This window comes from Catharus ustulatus, chromosome 5, assembly GCF_009819885.2.
Source record: "Catharus ustulatus isolate bCatUst1 chromosome 5, bCatUst1.pri.v2, whole genome shotgun sequence".
Classification (NCBI taxonomy): Eukaryota; Metazoa; Chordata; class Aves; order Passeriformes; family Turdidae; genus Catharus; species Catharus ustulatus.
The window spans coordinates 52,252,787-52,272,800 of NC_046225.1; the positions used below are offsets into that span (position 1 = coordinate 52,252,787).

Sequence of the window (20,014 nt, forward strand, 5' to 3'; positions counted from 1 at the left end):
AACTATGTAGGTATTTTTTTTCTTACTTAATTGTCTTTTTTAATGCATTCACTGCTCAACACTATTACCCAGGTTTTGTTGCTAAGAAGCTAAAAGGCTTCATTTTCGTAGCCTTTTATTTGATGCTACAAAGCTAGTGGAAGAATCTAACCTCTGGCTTTCCTCCTGACAAGGATCTTCACTCCAACCAGCAGCTTCTGATTTGTCTGGAACTGAAGAATCCAATATTGATCTAACAGTAAGGCAGCGTTCATACCGTTCCAACATTCTTTTGATCTTTTCTTTAGATACACCATGGATGTTTCTTCTATGAATTGTAAACAAACAAAGAAAAAAAGACATTTCAGATTTGTGAATTACAATGACAAAACAGAATAATTTAATAATAATTTAATAAATTTAATAGTTAGCAAGACCAACCACAGAATTCAGGGAACCAGATGAAAAGCTGTGAAACAGCAGTTCTTTCTGTATCAGGACACTATGGCACTGCAAACAGAACACATCAGACAAATTGCTGCTCCACTTCTCCACCCCATGTGGTCTGCCTGTACTGAAGCTGGATGTTTTGCTCAATATTAAAGTCTAAAACTGTATTAATAATGCATCTTCTTCAAATAAGTTTCAGAAAACAAACTATATCAGATCCTGACAGCGATACAGGATATCAAACTGGGTACAGAAGACTTCTGAATTCAGTCTTCTTTCTTTGGTTTTGCTAAACTGAGCATTGAAGCACTGAAGCATTGAAGCACTGACGCATTGAAGCATTGAGCATTGAAGAAAACCTATTCACCTGTTATTCCAGACACCCTTTGGCCAGAAATTTTCACTAACTCTCTTAAGCACCAATTAACACTGTGTTCTGCTGCAGTTCCTTTTATTTTAAGAAGGAAAATAATCTACCTTACCTCACTTAAAAAGCAGCCAACTTTAAGCTAAACATGCAAATCCAGATGACAACAGGCACTATAAAATCACAAAATAATTTCTGTTGGAAGGGACCTCTGGAAGTCTCATACATCAGTCTCCTACTCAGAGAAAGTACAGGTAGATCAGCTGGCCCAGAGCTTTTTGTCTGATTTTGAATATCCCAAATGACTGAAAGTCTACAAACTCTCTGGACAAACTCTTTCAGTACCTAACCACTTTTAAAGTAAATGTTGGGCTTTTCTCTTTTATGTAATCAAAAGTTCCAACTTGATGATGTTTGGTTTGTCCTATCCCTGCACAATTATTTTTAGTCCTCTCTATAACCTTTCAAAAGGTAGCTGAAAACAACAATATGCTTCTTCTTCAATGACCTCTGCTTAAGACTACTCTTGCTTACTTCCATATCACCTGCAAATTTGCTAAGAGTGCACTCTGTCCCAGCATCCAAGCCATAAAAAGGATTGAAGAGCTGCAGTCCCTCCCCAAAGGCACATAAGCCTTCACTTTGGAAAGTGATCACAACATTTGGACTGTCATCTAGCCAATTTTCTCATTATGTTTTCTTATGTTTCATTATTCATTTACATAGGGTTTATGTCTTGGTGATTTCAGTCCTAAGTAACAGATGGTCCTGCTAAAGAAGAGCTAAGCATCAATGGTGATGCACAGAGGTTTGTCCCTCTTTGGACACAAGGTGCTCACTGCCGTAATTTCAATCACAGCAGAAACACTTCAACTAAAGCAACAGACCAGGATGCAAAAACAGCCCCAACATGGTGCAATTTTTGCAACTTCAGCAACCCAAAGTAACAGTCACTGTACCTTACATGCAAAGAATTCTAATAATGAAAACATTACAGTGTCTATTGCTAACAGTACCTTTTGCAGGTAACTGAAGTGACCAAAGATCTTATAATACATACATACAAAAGTCCATAAAATACCACTAAAAAGCTACTTATTATCTGACCAAAATTATATACTAACCAAAAATTTTAACAGATACCTTGCTACTTCACTAGCCATTGTACTAAGTGACACCCTTTTAGAAATCACAGCTTATACTGCCCCGTATGTTATTTTCCTTTACACTCTTACCTTTCAAGTTCTTTCGGTTTAAACTTCCACCAAGTGTCTGGTTCTCGGAACATTACTTTGTATTTGAACTGCTGAGCCTGAACGTAAGAGATATAAAACAGAACATGCCACATCACCCATTTCTTACTTCTATGACAAAGCACATTATATGCCGAGCTTGCTTCTTTGAAGCTGTTTTTGGCATTTTTCATACCTATTAAACATTTGGAATAACACTTTCATTCAGTGTTGCACTTTGGTTTACATAGCAGAGATTTTTTACAACACGTATATGTATTTCTCACCATAAAATTAAATGTGTGCTACAATGTGTCTTCCCTGAGACAATACTGCAAAACATCTCCTCTTTCCAGACACAGTATGCACATGTATACACAGCCTCTCCAAGACAGAGGAAAGTGCACAGTTTACATTCAGAGCTGACCAAATGTGAACCAGCTCCAAAACAAGCAATTCAGTTACATTAGCACAGGTATTATGGACAGCCTTCCTGCCACATGGGAGACTTGACCAAGCTGCAGGAAGATGGTTCCTGTATAGTCCAGTCTCATCATGATGGAAAAGGAGCCTAAAGTCTAATCAGATGAAACACTGCAAGTACTGTGCTGTTTCTCCCCATTCCTGTTTTCAGAAAAAATTCTCATCACTGTACCAAACACTGCAGTTCTGGAAGAACTCTTGTTGCATCTTGATTTCAGTATACAGCAAAATTAAAGACATAACTTATACAAGAACTGCTAATCTGACAGTTGTTAATAAATGCAAGGATAGAAAATAAACATTTTATTAATGAAAATTATCTGTTAAAGTCTCACTGTTCATTAATCCATTAGCATATGTAGGGTATGTGCTCAAAAGCTCTCAATTACATGTACTATACTCTGCCATGTTTCTGTAACAGGCAAGGAGAAATCCCAGATCTACAGTATAATACTTCTTTGCAATGTATTATTTCAGTTAAATAATGTTATTCTAACTACCAACCAATATGGTCAAGGATCAATAGTAAAATATGCTCTAGACTCTAAAAGTGCTGATGCCCATTTAGAAACTATTAAGTGGAAAGGTAGGATCACTTCAACAAAAAATATTAAGTAAATCTGCATAACTTCAAGCAAGCTAGCAATACTTGGTAACTCTAGCCTCCAACTGATATCTGCCTCTACATCATATTTAGGATGAAATTGAGTTTTCAAGTTTTACAGAGCATCACACCACTCATTCAATAGTGTTGATTACATTTTTGAAATAGCTTCTAATTTTACTGATCATATAAAAGAGGAATAAAATTCAGTTTCTTCAACATTTGCTCTTGGCCCCAAGAACAAACCACTTGCCTTTGGCTTTTAGTAACTAGGCCAGGTTAATGCTCATATACCACATGACACTGAGTCACATAACATGACACTGGGCAATATGATCCCATGCAACACTTTTTTTTTACTCCTGACTTCCTTGTGGAGTAGCAGCTAGACTGGGAAAGACACTCCCATTTTAAAATATATGTTGTTGCCATGCTAGTCAATAGTCTCTTTTCACTGGTCAAATTGTAATACTAACCAAAGCAACATAAGGCTTCATCTCCCATGCTTGTATGTTTGTGTTGTCAATTATTATAGGAGAGAGTCTCATTTCAAATGCTTCTTTGGCTGAAAAATACACATGTACAAAATAATGTAATACAGTTAATTTCATTACAATAGGGTGAACATAATTTTAATATTCATTCTCTAAATTTGCTCTATTTTTACACGGACTATCTATAATGATTAACCACTGTGTGAAGAACTCTTGCCATAGCTTAATCTGTTTCAAGGCCCTCTATTTCAGAAATCCCCCCTCACATGTAAAGCTACTGAGATATGGCATTAGCTTTTGAATTAACATATGTATGATAATCAAGGAATGAAAATGCAGATGTAAAATGCACCAAGATAACTAATCAATCAGTAAATTAAACTAAAAAAACTACATGATCACCTTAAAGTGGACTTCTTTGTTGCATACAAAATTCTTGGCTTTATAACAGTCTTAAGATTAGTCCACTCTGTAAACTGTATAAAATATGAAAAACCAAAAGAATTATTGTAATTTAATTACACAGTAATGAAACGTATAGAACCACTAACTTTGAGCCACAGCACCATGTTTCTGTAGCCATGTTACAAAGTGTCTGAACAATAACAGTCCTTGTGGAAACCCACATTTTTTAATTAGTTTCTCCACTGGTAGAAATTTGACATCAGAAAAGGGACCATGGTTCAAATTTAGCAAGTAAAAGCTTAAAAAGAAATGTTCTATGGTGAATTTAGCAAAGGTCACTGTCAAAAAAAACCCCACCCAATTATGAAAAGGGGAAAAATAATTTATTCTGTCTTGCTCTTCTACTTTTTTTCACATTTGACAATAATTTTGTGTACAAGAGAAAAAAAAAGATAACGAAGAGCAGGAAGATATCTGTGTACTATTTGTATCCTCATTACTTACTACATATGCATATTATGGATCATCTCAGAAGAAATATTTCTGGCAGATGGTATAAGCAACCATTTGAGAAATGGGACACTACCCAAAACACATACCATGATAAAATCTGAGGACAAAACATACTCTTCACAAAGACACTGGCATTTCTAATTGCAAAACAACAATGAACAGATGACTTCTAAGTTTGTGCTCATGTTCTTTTTCTGCACATACTAAAAAATACTTCTACAATGTGATAAATACTTGTCACGTAATAAGCCAGGCAGATTTTTAAACAGCACACAAGCACTGAACTGTAAATGAGTAAGCTAATCCCTTATTTATATCTCACCTCGTTTCCTGTTCCAGTCATGTGCTTCCCCTAAGCAATCAGGATCATAATGGTATTGTCCATGTTTGTAAAAGTAATCATCAGTACTAAGAATGATTCCACCTGGATTATCCTCAAGCAAATTCCTGTGAAAGATCAAGAAATAAACAGCTTTTCCCCCTTCTTCTCCCAGGTTCCAATGTCTACTACCATATATATTTCTTTTAGTCTCTTGCACAAAACCAAAATTATTTGGAATGGAAGCAGCAAATGTAGGTAAGAGGAGAAAAATAAAACATCAACCTCAAAGCAAATACAATCTACAATAATTTCCCTCTTTTGTTTTTTCCAAAGGCTGAGTATCTAGGGGAGAGAGCTGATACAGTTTCCCTACAAGTCTCTCATTTCAAAATAAGGGAGGTATTTTTCCACCTACATGTAATGACATACTTTCACACTGACAAATATCCTGTCTTAACTGCATCAAATGTTTCAGATGTCAATCAAAAGGAGTCTAAGTTCAAACTAAGCTTTTAGAGAGTAAGAAAAGAAATCAAAAATTCAGCCCAAGAAGCTTTGTATATACTATCTGTTAAAAAAAGTCATACAGTGAAAGGGGAATTTCTGCCTGTAAAGAGCCAGCGTATTTCCATCACTGTTACTCCAAGAAAACATTAGAAATAAACTGGGACTGGAAGAATACAGCAGACTTTACATTACAGCAATGATGCTCTGCTGACAAACTCCTTTGTTCAGTGACAGAAGTTAAAGCTCATCATTCCTATTCCAATTTCCACTAGGAAAGGACCTGCAAGCAACTCTACTCTCAGCAATTATTATTACCATCACATTGTATAGCTAGCAATTTAAGGTTTATGCATTACTCTTCACAAGTGTCAGAAAATTCTCTCTGTCTGTGCCAAATCCTGTGCACAATTAAGCAATTTTTTTAGAAGCTCACAATATAAATGTTCTACCTTGCCAAATATGATTTTCCTGATCCTGGAACACCTCTGAGAAGGACAAGTACTTCACCTATAAGTTGCATCTTTTTTCTCATCATGTGACAAACACGTGGTTGCTGTGCTTGCGAGAGGTTCAATTTTGAGTTTCTATCTTGATTTCCCCATACCTTCAGAGAAGGGTTGCCATCCCAGGTATTTGAAACCACTGGGGAGGAAAGAAAAAGTCCTTTTTCCGAAGTTCTACAGTCAGAAACAGGTCTCCACTGCCCTGGACTGGCAGCCACAGGAATTACAAAGCTGTGACTTCCACTGGATGGATAAAACACAGGAGCCATGAGATTCCAGTGTTGTTGAGATTGACCTGATGATGTAGAAAAATTTAAGTTATAACCCTGCTGAGTTTGCTGAGTATCTGCAGGTTTCTGTGTTTTGAAACTGGATGTTTCAGGAGAGATATATGCCTCTGGAGAAGCATTCTGATAGCTGCTAAAGGTAGTCACTGCATCTTCATGTTGTTCCAGGCACTTTGAATTAGCATCTCCAGTAACAGCTACTCCAAGCTCCACAGGTCTTTGGGATGACCCACAAGAAGCAGCAGGCACAGTACTTTGATCCAAAACAGTATCTTGTGTCTGATCAGAATTTTCACATGGTATTTCTCCATTTGATAGTTTATATACTTCTGAAGCCACATCATGTTGAACATGCATTTCCAACAAATCAGAATCTTCCAGTGTCTGTGCAAAACTGTCTGATGCAGACGGTGAGCTTGTCCGGATGCTCAGCTGACTCACCAGTGGCTGGGAACAGCAGGAGCTTTCTAAAACCACATTATTTGTCTCTGCTTGCTGTGGAAAAAGTAGGGCATTGCAAACCGAATCAGATTTTTCCCACTCGGGAAATTCGGTAAAATCATCATATTCCACAGGGTGCTCAAGTACTATTTGGTCATCTGCAGAATTAGGAAATTCCTCGCTCAAGCTGTAACTCTGAAAGGCAGTTTCTAGTAAGGAATTCAGGTCTCCAGTCATCTGCACAGTAGGGATCTTTGCTATTGCTGCTCCAGAATAACTATGTGCTGCAGTAGCTTCCCCCATTCTATCATTTGCAACAGATCTCTGCTGATTAACAAGAGGTAATGATGATGCTGCTAAATCAAAACCCAAAGTTTTTGAAGATGCTACTCCTTTGGCATGGGTGGACAGCTCTAGAAGATGATCCATAGCATTTTCTACTGTTGGGTAAGAAAACAGAATAAAGCGTGGTCAACTAAACAAACCCAAGCTGATGTGCACACAATCTTTTTTTACTTGAAGAAGCATTTATGACAACTAAAGAAATGACCAAAAGACAGTTCACCAGCTTCTGAAACTCCCTTGATCCACTCTTCATTAGAAGTAAAGGCAGAACTCAATACAGACATATTGAAAAATAACAACCTAATAAACTTAAAAATTACTAAGGGAATACTGTCTAAAAATTACCAGTTTTAACTGGAAGAAACATCAGAGCAGGATGTATAAATGGATACATATTTCTAATCTATCTCATATAGCTGGAATAGTGTAAAATGAGCTAGAAACTCTACAGAGGATGAAAGAGAAAAAAGTATGTGAAGTATGTTCACTATGGCCCACTTTAAAATGTCCTATCTAATATAGCCTGAAAAATCCAGTATCTGCAGCAATTCCCTGTAAAGCCACTAAATAGAGCAGAGAGTGCCAGTGAAAAACATGAACAAAATGAAAAGCAGGCACAAACATCATCTGAGTCCTAAAGCTAAGCTTCTGTTTTCCTGAAAGACAGTGTAGCAAAAACTTTAAGCTCACGTCAGCATAACTCTGTCTGCACTCATTAAACAAAATCTTTGTCATCTTTCCAGCTCCTCTACTGTATGAAAACAACTTATTGCACTCAATTATGCTAACCTTTCCAGTTTTAAACTACTATTAACAGTACAAGGCTATGAACTCTACATGTTTACTGCATTCTCTGATAAGCTTTAGATAAAACTGTTATTATGATAAAGGCAAATCTTATTAAAATATATAACTCTTATTAAGAGATCGAAGCATGAATCAGTGATTCCATCAAATTCAATTTTAAAATTAACAATTGTAACAGCACTCTCACATTTGTTCTTAAGTTATAAACTCTGTACAATTTAGGTAATAAAAACAGTCCTTTTAATGGTTACCTAGCTTTCATACATATTAAAAAAGTGCCAAAATCTGCTTTCTTGGCACATATTCTTGAAATAATCCCAGTTAATCACATCATATGAATACAAATTGATTAACATGCTCCATATATGGCTTATTCCCCTGACAAGTAACTTCTCAGACATTGCTATCCAGCACCTCATACAGTACTTTTATCATAAGCAAATAACCTTGTATATAGAGGAATTTTAAAATCACAAAAGAATGGGAGGGACTAGGCATAAATAAGAAAATGGTCTGCCAGGGGAGTTGGGTATGTAGGTTGGCAGAATGCAGGGAAAGAAACTAGATCCTTGCTTTAGTTCCAGCAAGGCTGCAGAGAACTAAACACAGCAAACAGAATTTATCCTGCAGAAACCAATCCTCAGTGGACACAATAAGACGACAATGCAAAATAAATGTAAAATAAAAGCTCAGTTCAACTATTTAAGGAAAAGCAAATGCTGCCAAGACCACATATGGCATACCAGCAAAAAATCATGATCTAGAACATAAAATACTCCTCCTGCAGAAACAGCTTAGGCATCTTGCAGATAGGGCACAGAAACTACTGAAAAAACAGATTCTCCTCACAACTCCACCACTGTCTGCTCTGTGTCACAGAACAATCCACTGTAAACAGAATAATCCACTTATGGAGCACACTGCTCCATTTACCAGTCTCACAGAAATTGTTAAACTTGGAGAATCCTACATGGTTGTAAAATTTCAAAATATTATTACTCACCTACTTATTAAAAGTTAAACTCACAAATATGATTGCAACACCCACACCAACCTTCATGGAGTTGCACTACTTAAGAGTTATCTGCACATGAAACCAAACTCTTGTCAGCTGTGTATTATTTACCTTTAAAATCACATTCAGACAGAACCATATAAACCACACTAGGATCTAGGTCAGAAAACATTTCTGACATGCTGTTGAAGAGCTCTTCCTTATTGACATAATGCATTGCTTGTGCCACTAAGTGGCTTGGGTCCCCCTGGGATAAAGCAGCAGCAGTTCTGTCAGAATTGCCATTCTTCTGAGAAGGACTCCCACCAGTTTTCCTCTTCCGTGGCATTTTGTTTTCTAATACCCAGCGTGCTTTTTGTTCTGGTTTGTTCACATGGGGTTGACAGCACCAACCTTAAAAACCACAAAAAAAGCTCTCCTAACTGGGATAGACCAAACAGAAATTGCAGACCTGGAATTAAAAAAAAAAAAAAACAGAAAAATTTTAATAAAATACATAATCACATTTCACGTTTCCATGTCTTCTATTTAAATAGCTAAAAGATTTAAAAAATGCACAAGTATACAGGAAAGCATTTTCTAGATGTCTGCCTTTCTTCTTTTCAAGAGGCTGACAGCTAGAGCAGCCTTATCTTCCAGTTAACTAGACACTGAATCTGCATCTGGAAGACAACAAATAAAATGTAGCTTAAAAGAGAAATTGAGAAAAGTAAAGTTTGCAATGCCAGGCAGCCAGTTCACAAACATTCCCCTGCTACTGAGTGTCAGGTTGTTTGTTTTCTTTAAAAGAGCTGAGCAGGTGTTAGTTGCTATAAAGTTGCTTATTGTAAAGGCACATCAGTCTTGAAAGGCAAAGAATCCCAAGCGTTAAGGTCCATGCTAAAAGCTCTGGGCATAGAATCCTAAATAGAAGTAAAGTTCCCGCTAGAAGCAGAAGCTGCTCCTGTCGAGGCCCCGGGATGGCCGAAGTTGCATCTGCAGCTCCTGTCTTCTTCTGGGCGATAGCAGTGAGGGGAGAGAAGCAAGAGAGAGCATCTCTCCCCAGTGCAGATTCTTATACACAAATCACCCAATAAGCTAAAAACACGGATGTGAAGCATTTCTTCTTAACCTATTAGAATTCTAGCTTCTTAGTATGAAAGCCTACATATAAACAATGCATATTGTCTATCTGTTCTATCTAAAATATGGAAGCAATATTCTTACTATATTTTTATTACATCTAAACCTATATTTTAGTCACAGAGATTTGTTCTTAAGACTTGTTTTCTACACTGGTATCTAGAACTATGTTCTTCAGCTCTCGCTACAGCCTGTTGATCTCTCTGAGGAACTCAGGCCTCTGTTCCAGACTCCAACACTAAAGACCAGTTAACATTATGGAACATCTACATGGTGTTAACGTTCAGAAGCTACTCTAACGAAAGTACTTGGGAGACCAAATCTTTCAAAAGTCTTTCATGACTTCCCCCCACCCATGATACTTTAAGAATAAACTTAAGTTCTTCAGCATTCAAACACTGGCAGAGAGGTTGCGGAGTCTGCAATCCCAGTATTCTCAAAACCTGACCAAGCAGCTCTGTTTAAACCAGGCTGTTTCATGGTCTCCTTTATTTCCGTTATATCAGTATCAAAGCTCTGTTGAGTTCTTGTGATGATTATAATAAACTAATTTATATTTTTTACAAATAATTATTCAGAAGACTAGCAAACCTTAGTAAGGCTCAGAAATCTGAAGTTAATTACAGCAGAGTCACTATTTACCAATAACAGTTACGGAGTAGGCCATAAAATACCTGTTTTTATATAAAACAGGTATTTTGCCAGAGATGATCAATTCAACAGGTGCAGATAAATCAATGGCAGTGTTTCCATTATCACTTAGTCCTTCTCTCCCTGGATCCCTGGCACACGAACAACAATGCCAGATTAGTGCCAGATTGAAACAGCACTTCTCCATTATCCTCAATCAATCTCTTCCAACAACCAAGAGACTGAATGTTTAGCAGAATATTGACTGTTATGTTTTGAAGTCATAGAAATTTACAAAAGCAAAACAGACAACTCTAGGATCCCAGGAGTTTCTATTATGAGTAAATGGACTTTAGAGACACAAATAAGACTGATGTCTGAAACAATAACAAGGTCAAGGAAGTCTGAAATGCATGACAAGGAGAACAATACACAGGAAAAGGAAGAAACAGACTTCCAAAAATAAAGGAGAAACCATAGTGGAAAATGCTATTTGGCCAGACTGAGCTGGGACAATTGCAGCTGTTTTTTTAATCAGACTTTTTTTGGTTCACCTCTCTGATTGGCTATGCTTACACCATTCTTTACTGTCATGAAGAAGTATTCAATGATCCAAAAAAAAGTTACAGCAGGTCTTGTTTTTTAAACTTTTATATCTAATTGATTCATCCTCTAGCCATAGAAAAGGTTGTCCTAACTCAAACAACATTGACAGTGTTAAAAAATGTTTTTGTTCCTCAGTAAAAATTTCAGTGACAAAGGAAAGATCCTGCAAGGAAGAAAAAGTAATTAATGCACCTTGACACTACTGTGCAGCAACAGTCTTTACATAGAACACTTCAAGTCTTGTCACTGTTTGAATCCAGCTTTCTTACAATGATCAATTCTGCAAGGACATGCTGCTGAAAAACATGCTCTGACTGCAAGTCCTATTTTACATAACATCTCAAGTATAGGAAAAGAAGCAAACAGGCAATATTCAAGAGGAGGCAGAACATACAGAAAACACAGAGAGGAAGAAAAATACTACACTACTTTTGTAGTTCATAAATGAGTTAAAGTTGATACCAAAAGTATTCACAAAACTCTTTAAATCAAAGAGATTGTATTAGGAAACCATTAGCAGTAAATATAGTTTTTCAAAGTCATTACAGGGCCTTATTTTTTAAGCAAACAGACCAGAGAAGTATTCTAACCACTACTGTGTGTTTACTAAAAGCATTAAGGAGCATAAGACACTTCTGGTTTAACTGTGACAAAGTTCAAATGGCAAATAATTTATCAATAATATTTCTCTTCATTATTTAAGGACAGAGGAAGTCTCTAGCCTTGACACAACACTAGAGTCAAACAATATGAACAAAGCTGCCCAATTTGTATATTTTTTTTTAATTTCTCTGAATACGTTAAGGTAGTTTACTCCATATATATATAAGAGGTTGGTTTGGTTTTGGTTGGGTGGTGGTGACAGCTTTTGAGTTTTGTTTTTGGGGTTTTTGAACAATTTCTTAATTTCAAACTATATAAAATATTTATCATGTAATGTCCATGCACACCTTCTGACTTTAAAAAAAACCAAATAAACACATGCACATATGTAGTTACAAGCTGGGACTGGGGGGAAAAAAATCTCTATTTGTAATACATATAAAATAGCAATGGACAGAACTTACATCTTCAGCTTCACTGAGTTGCCCCACAGTGGGTCCTTTCTCATCTTTCCAAAACCACCACTGATGGCACATTTAATAAAGATCTGCTGTTAAAAACTATAATGCACTCTTCTCTCAGGAAACCATACTTTCTAACATACAAATCAGATGTCAGCAGAAGTGGCTGCTTCCTCCTGACAAAGGAATAATCAGAATACAAATTAAAATTTGTATTTTGCTCACTTTAAGCATTTTTAACACTGAGCAATAGACTTAATAGGTTTGAGTAGATTTAGCACAGCTAATATCTTAAGTAAGTTCCCAAAATGTCAAGCTGAGCTCAACTGTAAGTTTTCCTAAGTATAAGAACATTTACCTGATTTCAGTTTTTAGATGATTTATCTTAAAAAGCTGGCTTACATCAGTTAAAGAATAACACAGCAGAAGAATTAGTTAGAAATAAATGTAAGTTTCCTCACTTGTCATTCCACTTGGTCTTTCGCCACAGCCCTTAACCATCTTGAAAAGGTCTACATATCCATGCTGGTGAAGATAACATTCATTCCATCATGTGGGAAATAAGGCAAATAAAACCTGGCAGATCAAAATAAGATTTTGTTACTGACACAGCTCATTTGTATAGTCCTACTGATGCTAAGGAACGGCACTTTGGCTCATCAAAACATCTGCCAACTCCTAACCCACTGTGTACATACCAAAGACGTTGGGTCTACAAAGTCTGACTTAATTTCAGCGTACATATTAGCCTAGAGCCAATACCTACTCCTCGCAAGTCTTGTGCTTCTGAAACAAACTCTAAAAATCCTCCAAACAGCAATAAAGCCGCAAAAAACAAAAAAATCCCAACCAACAAAACCAACAAAAAAACCCCAAAAAACCCCCCAAAACAAACAAAAAACAAACCAGAAAACAGAAACTAAACAACAAAAACAAACACACAAAAAACCACCAAAACCAAACTGAACATGTGTCTGGTGCTAAGGAGGAGCGGAGGGAGGACACAGTAACAAGGCATGTCTTGCATGTAGCAAGAAAGAGTAATTTATTGAAGAAATTAATGGCTTTAAATAAAAGAGATCCCGCAAAACCAAGCAGAAAAGATTCATTGGTCAGAGAAAGCAATACCCTCTTGTCTCATATTTTCTCACAGATCCAGCAGGTGTTTGTTATATTTTTTTCTCTTATGTTTACATTAGAGAAAGGTCTCTAGCTTGGGGAAAAAACCTAGCTGAGCCTGAGAAAGTTAGACTGGAAAAAGCCCCATGATTTTTCCCTGGGCCTGTAACAGACACAAATATGTACACCTAAATTAGGTAAAGAATTTGGAAGAACTATTCTGTCACACTCCTAACATAACAAGTTGATGGCCTAAATCTTCACAAGAAATCGAGATATCAATCTCACATTTTACATCTAACCTTATTCCACTGCTCCAAAAAATTAAAAACTGCTATCAAAACACACAAAACACTTCACTTAACCAAAAACTTGATAATGAGAAACCAAATTTACAAAATAAAGGACATGTTGCAGACATAGAGAATTATTCACCTCAACAAAGTGGCTTCAGAAAAACCATACCAGGAAAAACTAAAAAGCCATTCACTGATTTTACAGAACAACCTTTCAACAAATGCTATTTCCACATTTGTTCATTTGCACTTTGAGGTTTCCTGAATGGAGGAAAACAATTAAGTATTTAAATACAAGCACAAGAGGAAAAGTAGCCAATGAAATCAAACTGACACCAATTCATTTTACTTTTATAAAATAAGAAGCTTTTCTTTTCTGGACACTGTTTGAGTCTCCCCTCTAAAAACCAGAAGGTAAAAAAGGAAAGAGAAAAACAGGAAATGCAGATTTTTCTGTAAGCATAGGAGTAGCAAAGGAGATGGTTTGGGAACCTTCTGCATTCTTCCATTTCTGCCAGCAGTCAGCAAGGGCACAAGCCACTTTGTTACTGAATGTGAAAATCTATACTCAGCTGAAGACAGTGCTTCTGGAAACACTTCAAGGATCTTTTCTACTCTTTCCTTCTTCCACTCGGTGTTATTCCCACTGGTTGTTCCAAGGTCTTGTTCAACACTAACAAAGGTCCTCCTTTTTCATATCGAATTATGTCAAAGTTCAAGACACTGACAAATAGGTCTCATTCCTAACTTACATACACTTGCTTTATGCAATCTATTTTGCTAGGATTTTTTTCCACTTTCGTGATTTTTAAGTCTGGTCCAGGTGATTCTTTTGAAGCTGCTGCAAAAAATAAGTATTCCTTTGAGCACAAAACAAAAACTTCATCCAACTATACATACAGTTCAAGAGTACAAATCCAGCACAAATTCATCTGAAGTAGATGCTTATGAAGCAAACACAACCTGCAGGAAGAACAGTGCTAGGAAGGACTCAAAAGCTCTTCTGCACATGTCATGTGTCATAAGGAGAAGCCAACCTGCAGTGGCAGTCACCAGGTGTTTGACGAGTGACAGAAGCTGTCAAACTCCACATCATGCAGTCTCCTTTCAAGCCACGAAGCTGCTCTTGCTAGAGCCCTTCCACAGAGTTCCCAGAAAGGGACAGGCAAATCTGCTGGATGTACATGCTGGATGTGGGAGGGAAAGCCACCAGCCAGTGTGTTCTCCACCACCAGGTCTGTTCTCCACCACCAGGTCTGCTTTCGTAGCCAACTTCCTTTTGCTGTGTGCTGAAGGAGAAAGCTTGGATTTTTGTAGAAAAGTACAAGTGGCCTTAGTATAATGAAGAGTGCAGATATGCAGCATGACAAACTAGAAAAAAACCCAAACAACCAGTTGTCCTCGTTTAGCTGGAGAAGGTTGTTGTTTGGGGCTTTTTTGTTTTGAGTTTGAGGGGTTTCTTCCAGAAAATAGTAAGACATCTGCAAAATGTCTTTCCACCTCTAGGGGAGTTTAGAGATACTTAATTCTTTTACAGCTTCCCTCCTATATCCTTCTCCCCAGCTCACAGTCCTCTACAGCATGCTGAAGAAAGGGCTTCCCATGGCAAATTTAGCTTTGAGGGGAGACCTTCCAGGATGCAGCTCTTGGGCTACCTGGCCTGTCCCCAGTGCATACTCCATACAGTCCAGTTGTGTTACTGTGACCCATGCCCAGCCTCTGAAGCGATGCTGCAGATTGAAACAAAGATGAAACTTGTGGTAATGCTGGTGCTTCTGCAATTCTGCCTGACATTAGTACTACTGCTTAAGATTTTACTCCAACTCCACACTACAAATCACAGAGAGGTATTTAGGAAGAGAACTCCAGCAGTCCTGGAGCTGCAACTTGCCCACACCATGCTTCCAAAGCCTATTCAAAACTCAGCCTTACTCAATTCTGACAGGCAGTATAACTGACAGCGATAATGTCCTACTGGCATTTCTATAGTAGCAGAGCCTCTGTGAGAAAAACTAAGGCAGCAGTTTCTTAAAATTAAAAGATTATTATTTTTAATGGAGTTCTTCTGCATGTAAATTTAGCTCTATAAACATTCCTGTAATAATAATTCCACTATGTCAACCATTTATCATAATTACAGATCAGTACATAGGTAGGAGTGAAAGACAAGAGACTGCATAACACCTCAGACCTAAAACCTCCCAAAGCCCCTAATGTAACATTTTTGTATTCCCTTCTATATCAGTGGTTTCCCCAGATGAAATGCATTAACATTAATGCAACAGAGGAAGAGGGTTTTTTTTAAAAATAAAGCGTAAACAAGGCAACAAGAAATAGAGGACAACTCCACAGCTAAAACAAAACAAAAGCCAAGAGACAGTAAGAAAAAGTCTATTGAAAAATAAAATACAGGATTTTAAGACGTGCTTTGATGCTGTTAAATTTCCCTCACGGGTTCTTCAGGCACTCCAGAGGAACCCAAACTGCAAACACGTGCTGCAACCATGTGACACAAGCAAGGCCCGTCCCAGTCAGGGTGACTGTGCCGGGAAGAATGAGAGTGAGAACTTTCAACTTGACAAACGTATACCATACGTAACTTTTTCTGTCTTTCTGTAATTTTCTCCGTTTATATTTCAGCCTTTGGCTTTCAAGTCACAACTAGAGATGGATCATCTAAATTTTTTAATCCTTGTGGAGTTCTTTTGCGTAAGTTCTATAGGAGTTACTCACAACTTTTCACTGTGAGGTTCTCCTGCAAGACTAAGATGCAAACTAAACTTTGTCAAGGCACTGTATAAAACAACATTTAAGTGTCTCTTAACAATCACACTGTCCTTAGTCTTTCAGTACAGGAGTTAAGAAAAGTACTCGCAAACATGTACTTTTTTTTCCTCGCATTTGAAGCCAGGCTCCTCCAAAGCCCCAGGCAACTTATGGTACTTGATCCACAAAACTCCAAGCACGGAGGGGTATTATGCTACAGAGGTCACAAACAACCTCACAGATAAACTCGTTTAGGCGGTTCTCGACTGTTAAGAGCGAACAAGCCTTCAAAGTACTTAGAATCTTTTGATCTCATTTTGAACGGGGGGAATTTATCTCCCAGGCTCTGTTCTTCGCGAGATGAAGTTCACGAGCACCCGCACTGCCTCCCGCGGGGCAGGCGGCCGAAGCCTTTCCACCGACTCGCTAGCCCTGACCCTTCCTCCAGCGGCCACAGCTACAGGCAGGGCACCAGTCGGGATTTCTGCACAAGGCCGGGCAATTGGGTGACAGACGAGGAGGCGCCGCGGGCGGAGGGGACAGGCGGGCAGGACAGGCCGCCGGCACCGCGGCGCTCACCGCGGCGGGGAGCGCCGAGGCCACAGAAGGCCCCGCGGAGAGCAGGCCCGAGCGGCGGCCCCAGCCCGGCGGGGAAGGGGACCGCCAGCGACCACACTGCCCGGGCCGCTTCTCGCCAGCGACGACCCGCGCCCAAGGCCCGGCCGCGGGCGGGCGGGCGGGCGGGCGGTCAAGCTGCACCGCCCCCGCCCCGCCGCCTCCCCTCCCACCCGCAGGCAACTCCTCTGCAGTGACGCTGGGGACGGGCCCCCCGGGCCCGCCACCGTACGGGACGCGTCGCGAGGGCCGCCCGCTTCCCGCCCCCGGGAGACCGCGGCGAACAGCTCCGCGCCCTATCGGGAGCGGGGGGGAGGGCGAAGCTCCTCCCAGGCCCCGCCGCCAGATCCCGCCGGCCGTTACCTCGCTCGGCTCGGCAAGGCTCGGCTCAGCTTAGCTCGGCTCCGCTCCGCTCGGCTCGGCTCAGCTCGCTCGCTGCCGCCGATGGCAGGCGCGGGGCTGCGGGCGCGGAAAGGGGAAGCTCGGGCGGGGCGAGCGCCGCGGGGACACAGCGCCGCTCCCCGGCCGCCCGGGGAAGCGCAGCCCGGGAGGAGGTGCCGCCCCGCCCCGCCCCTTCCCCTGCCCGGCCGGGGCCCGCGGGGCCGCCCCCGCCGCTCAGGGCGCAGGGCCCAGGGATCCGGGCCGCTCCGCCCTGCAAACCGCCGGGCAGCCAGCGTGGAGGGAAGGCGCAGCGGCGTGGTGGGAGCTGCGCTGCTGGGTGCGGTATGGGGATGATGTTAGGAGCGGCGGGGGATCGCCGACAGCTAGCACGGTGACAGGTATTCTTTCAGCCGTGTACTGACAGGTTTCACTCTTGTAGCAAAAAGCGCCAGTGTTTCATTTTGCTGCTGCTGCCCGGTTTTCCTAAGCGAATTGTAACGCTGAGTAGAGGTCTGGAATTATGCAGGCTCCTACTGAAGCGGAAATGGCATGTTAGCGGCGGACGAGAATGAGAGTTTTTAAGGGAGCTGAGGAGTGCCTGGTGGGATCTGGCATCAGTGATTGCTGTGGAAGTTACGAGCTGCAACAGAATAAAGAAGCAGCTGATTAGAAGGAGAGGGCTTCGTTATCTACAAGAAGCAATAGGCACTTGTTGGAGATGGACACTGGAAGGTTATGGAAAGATGAAGGAAAAGAGACGTGCTCTTGATGGACTGTGATGATGATAAGCAACCCTAAATTAGAACTGCTGTGAAGTCACCATGAAAGGAACTAAGCAAACAGGAGTTTTGAATTTATCGATACGTGTTTATACAGAAGGTGTCAAAAGGGTTTTAGGGGCAGAGCTCTTAAAATAAAATTATTTTAAAAATTAAAAAAAAAACAACCAAAGAAAAGCCAAACAACACTCCAGATGAGATTCTACTGGGAGAACTTTTCTGTAGTTTTTACAGAAGTTCGTTGATCTGAGAAATTTCAAGGTCACCAAATGGGCTTTAAAAGACGTAATTTTTTTTTACATCTTTACATATGTAAAATATGTAAAATTATGTATGAAGTTTACATGTTACTGATGTCTGAAAGTAGGACTTCATTACATTGCCATAGGCATCCTTGTCAGCTCTGTCTCCCTGCCTGTCCCAGCAAGGTAATAGGCAGGGTTTCCACTACTTAATGCTTGTACATCCAGTTCTCAGAAGATGGATTCCTGTCCCCCATTGTCTTGAGATACCTTCCTGCCATCTGCATGCAACCACCTCCGATCAGGGCACAGTGCCTCAGGAGGAGATTTGCTGCAGGTGTCCTGCTGTGATCTTCCTAGGGAACAGAAACAGGATGTTCCTGTGAAAGGGAAAAGCATTTTCCCTCCTGACTGGGGTGTTATGACCCCCGTGATAGGATGTTCAGTATTCTTTATAACTTCTCACCATGTTGTACAAATACACCAGTCCATGTGTCAGGGAACTCTTATGTCTTATCGTATCATCATCTTAAATCCAGCAAGTAGCACACTATTTAGTCTCCACAGTGTTAGCTAACAAGCCCTTAACTTTTACAACAAACTTCAACAGGCTTCCAACTCCCACAACAAGTTTCAGGTCTTGGAAGTGTTGGCTAACAAGCTCACAATTTAATATGCTGCCAATCCTAACAACATTTCAGGTTCCCTAGAGGTCTGGATCTGGGGTAAGAGAGGAGGAAGAGACAAGTGAACTGAGCATGAATCTCAAGGCAGAAAAGAAAGTTTCTTTTCTCCATACAGCACTGCCTCACCTCCACAGGACCTCTTTTACAGTCACAACTTTCCTGTCACAACAGTCAGAATGTTTGAGACAAAACATGCTTATGTGCTTGGTCCTCCACGAGGGGAGTAAGGTTGTCTCCCAACCCACAGATACCTTATGGTGTGATTCATCCCGTTCAAAGGAGGTGGCATCCCTGAGCCTCATTTGTCCTTCATTTTCCTTCAAAGAGGGAAGCATGGAAGATGTGGACTTCAGAAGACTAGTAAAGGTCTGCTTATTTAGTTGCTAATCTTAGATGCTTCACAAGAAAGACCAAGAAGTCACAGCCAGCTTTGTGTCTCAATCACAGGTACTCCCACTTCTGGTTCCTTAGGCCTGCTGGAGAGCCTCCTTCTGCCACTGGGGCCCAACTGTTTCCATTATAGATGTAACTTAATTTTAATGCAAATAATGAATAAGCAAGTGCAAAAATAATACTTGGTTTTAGGGTGAACTATGTACACACGGGTAGCTCAACACAGTTGTCCTGTGAAAACTGCAGAAGACTGCTTGGGGTAATTTGTCTAGAGCTTGTAGGGATCACAATCCCAAAGTGCTGGCTATTTGGTAGCACAACAACAGAAAGGGAAATCGGGTTTTTTGTGTAGGATTTCTCAATGTATGTATTCCTCAAGAAAAGTAATGAAAGAAATTTTGAAATTCGTATTCAAAACATTTAATGTTTTAGGAAATAAATTAATTTAGGCGTTGTTAGTTTGCTTGTGAGTTTGCCATTTCAGTACTTATTTTGTAGCTATATAGTGTGTAGTATTTGTATAAACCAGGACAAACATTTACACTTGTAACAAAATACATA

General features: G+C 39.8%; 1 protein-coding gene across 2 annotated transcripts in view; it reads right to left on the bottom strand.

The window, feature by feature from the left end:
- N4BP2 (NEDD4 binding protein 2) overlaps window positions 1–17,380 on the bottom strand; it is a 32,775-nt gene extending 15,395 nt beyond the window's left edge. The window contains exons 1-9 of one of the 2 annotated variants that reach the window (XM_033060136.1): window positions 17,336–17,380; window positions 12,638–12,752; window positions 12,180–12,352; window positions 8,866–9,205; window positions 5,806–7,027; window positions 4,850–4,974; window positions 3,592–3,680; window positions 2,032–2,108; window positions 152–307 (exon numbers count right to left, since the gene is read on the bottom strand). In XM_033060136.1, the coding sequence (XP_032916027.1) occupies window positions 152–307; window positions 2,032–2,108; window positions 3,592–3,680; window positions 4,850–4,974; window positions 5,806–7,027; window positions 8,866–9,082 (1,886 nt within the window). In that variant the 5' untranslated portion in view covers window positions 9,083–9,205; window positions 12,180–12,352; window positions 12,638–12,752; window positions 17,336–17,380. Of the gene's footprint in view, window positions 1–151; window positions 308–2,031; window positions 2,109–3,591; window positions 3,681–4,849; window positions 4,975–5,805; window positions 7,028–8,865; window positions 9,206–12,179; window positions 12,353–12,637; window positions 12,753–14,083; window positions 14,826–17,335 lie in introns of those variants that run through there. The other variant, XM_033060137.1, reaches the window with a different exon arrangement.
- Between the last annotated feature and the right edge of the window lie 2,634 nt (window positions 17,381–20,014).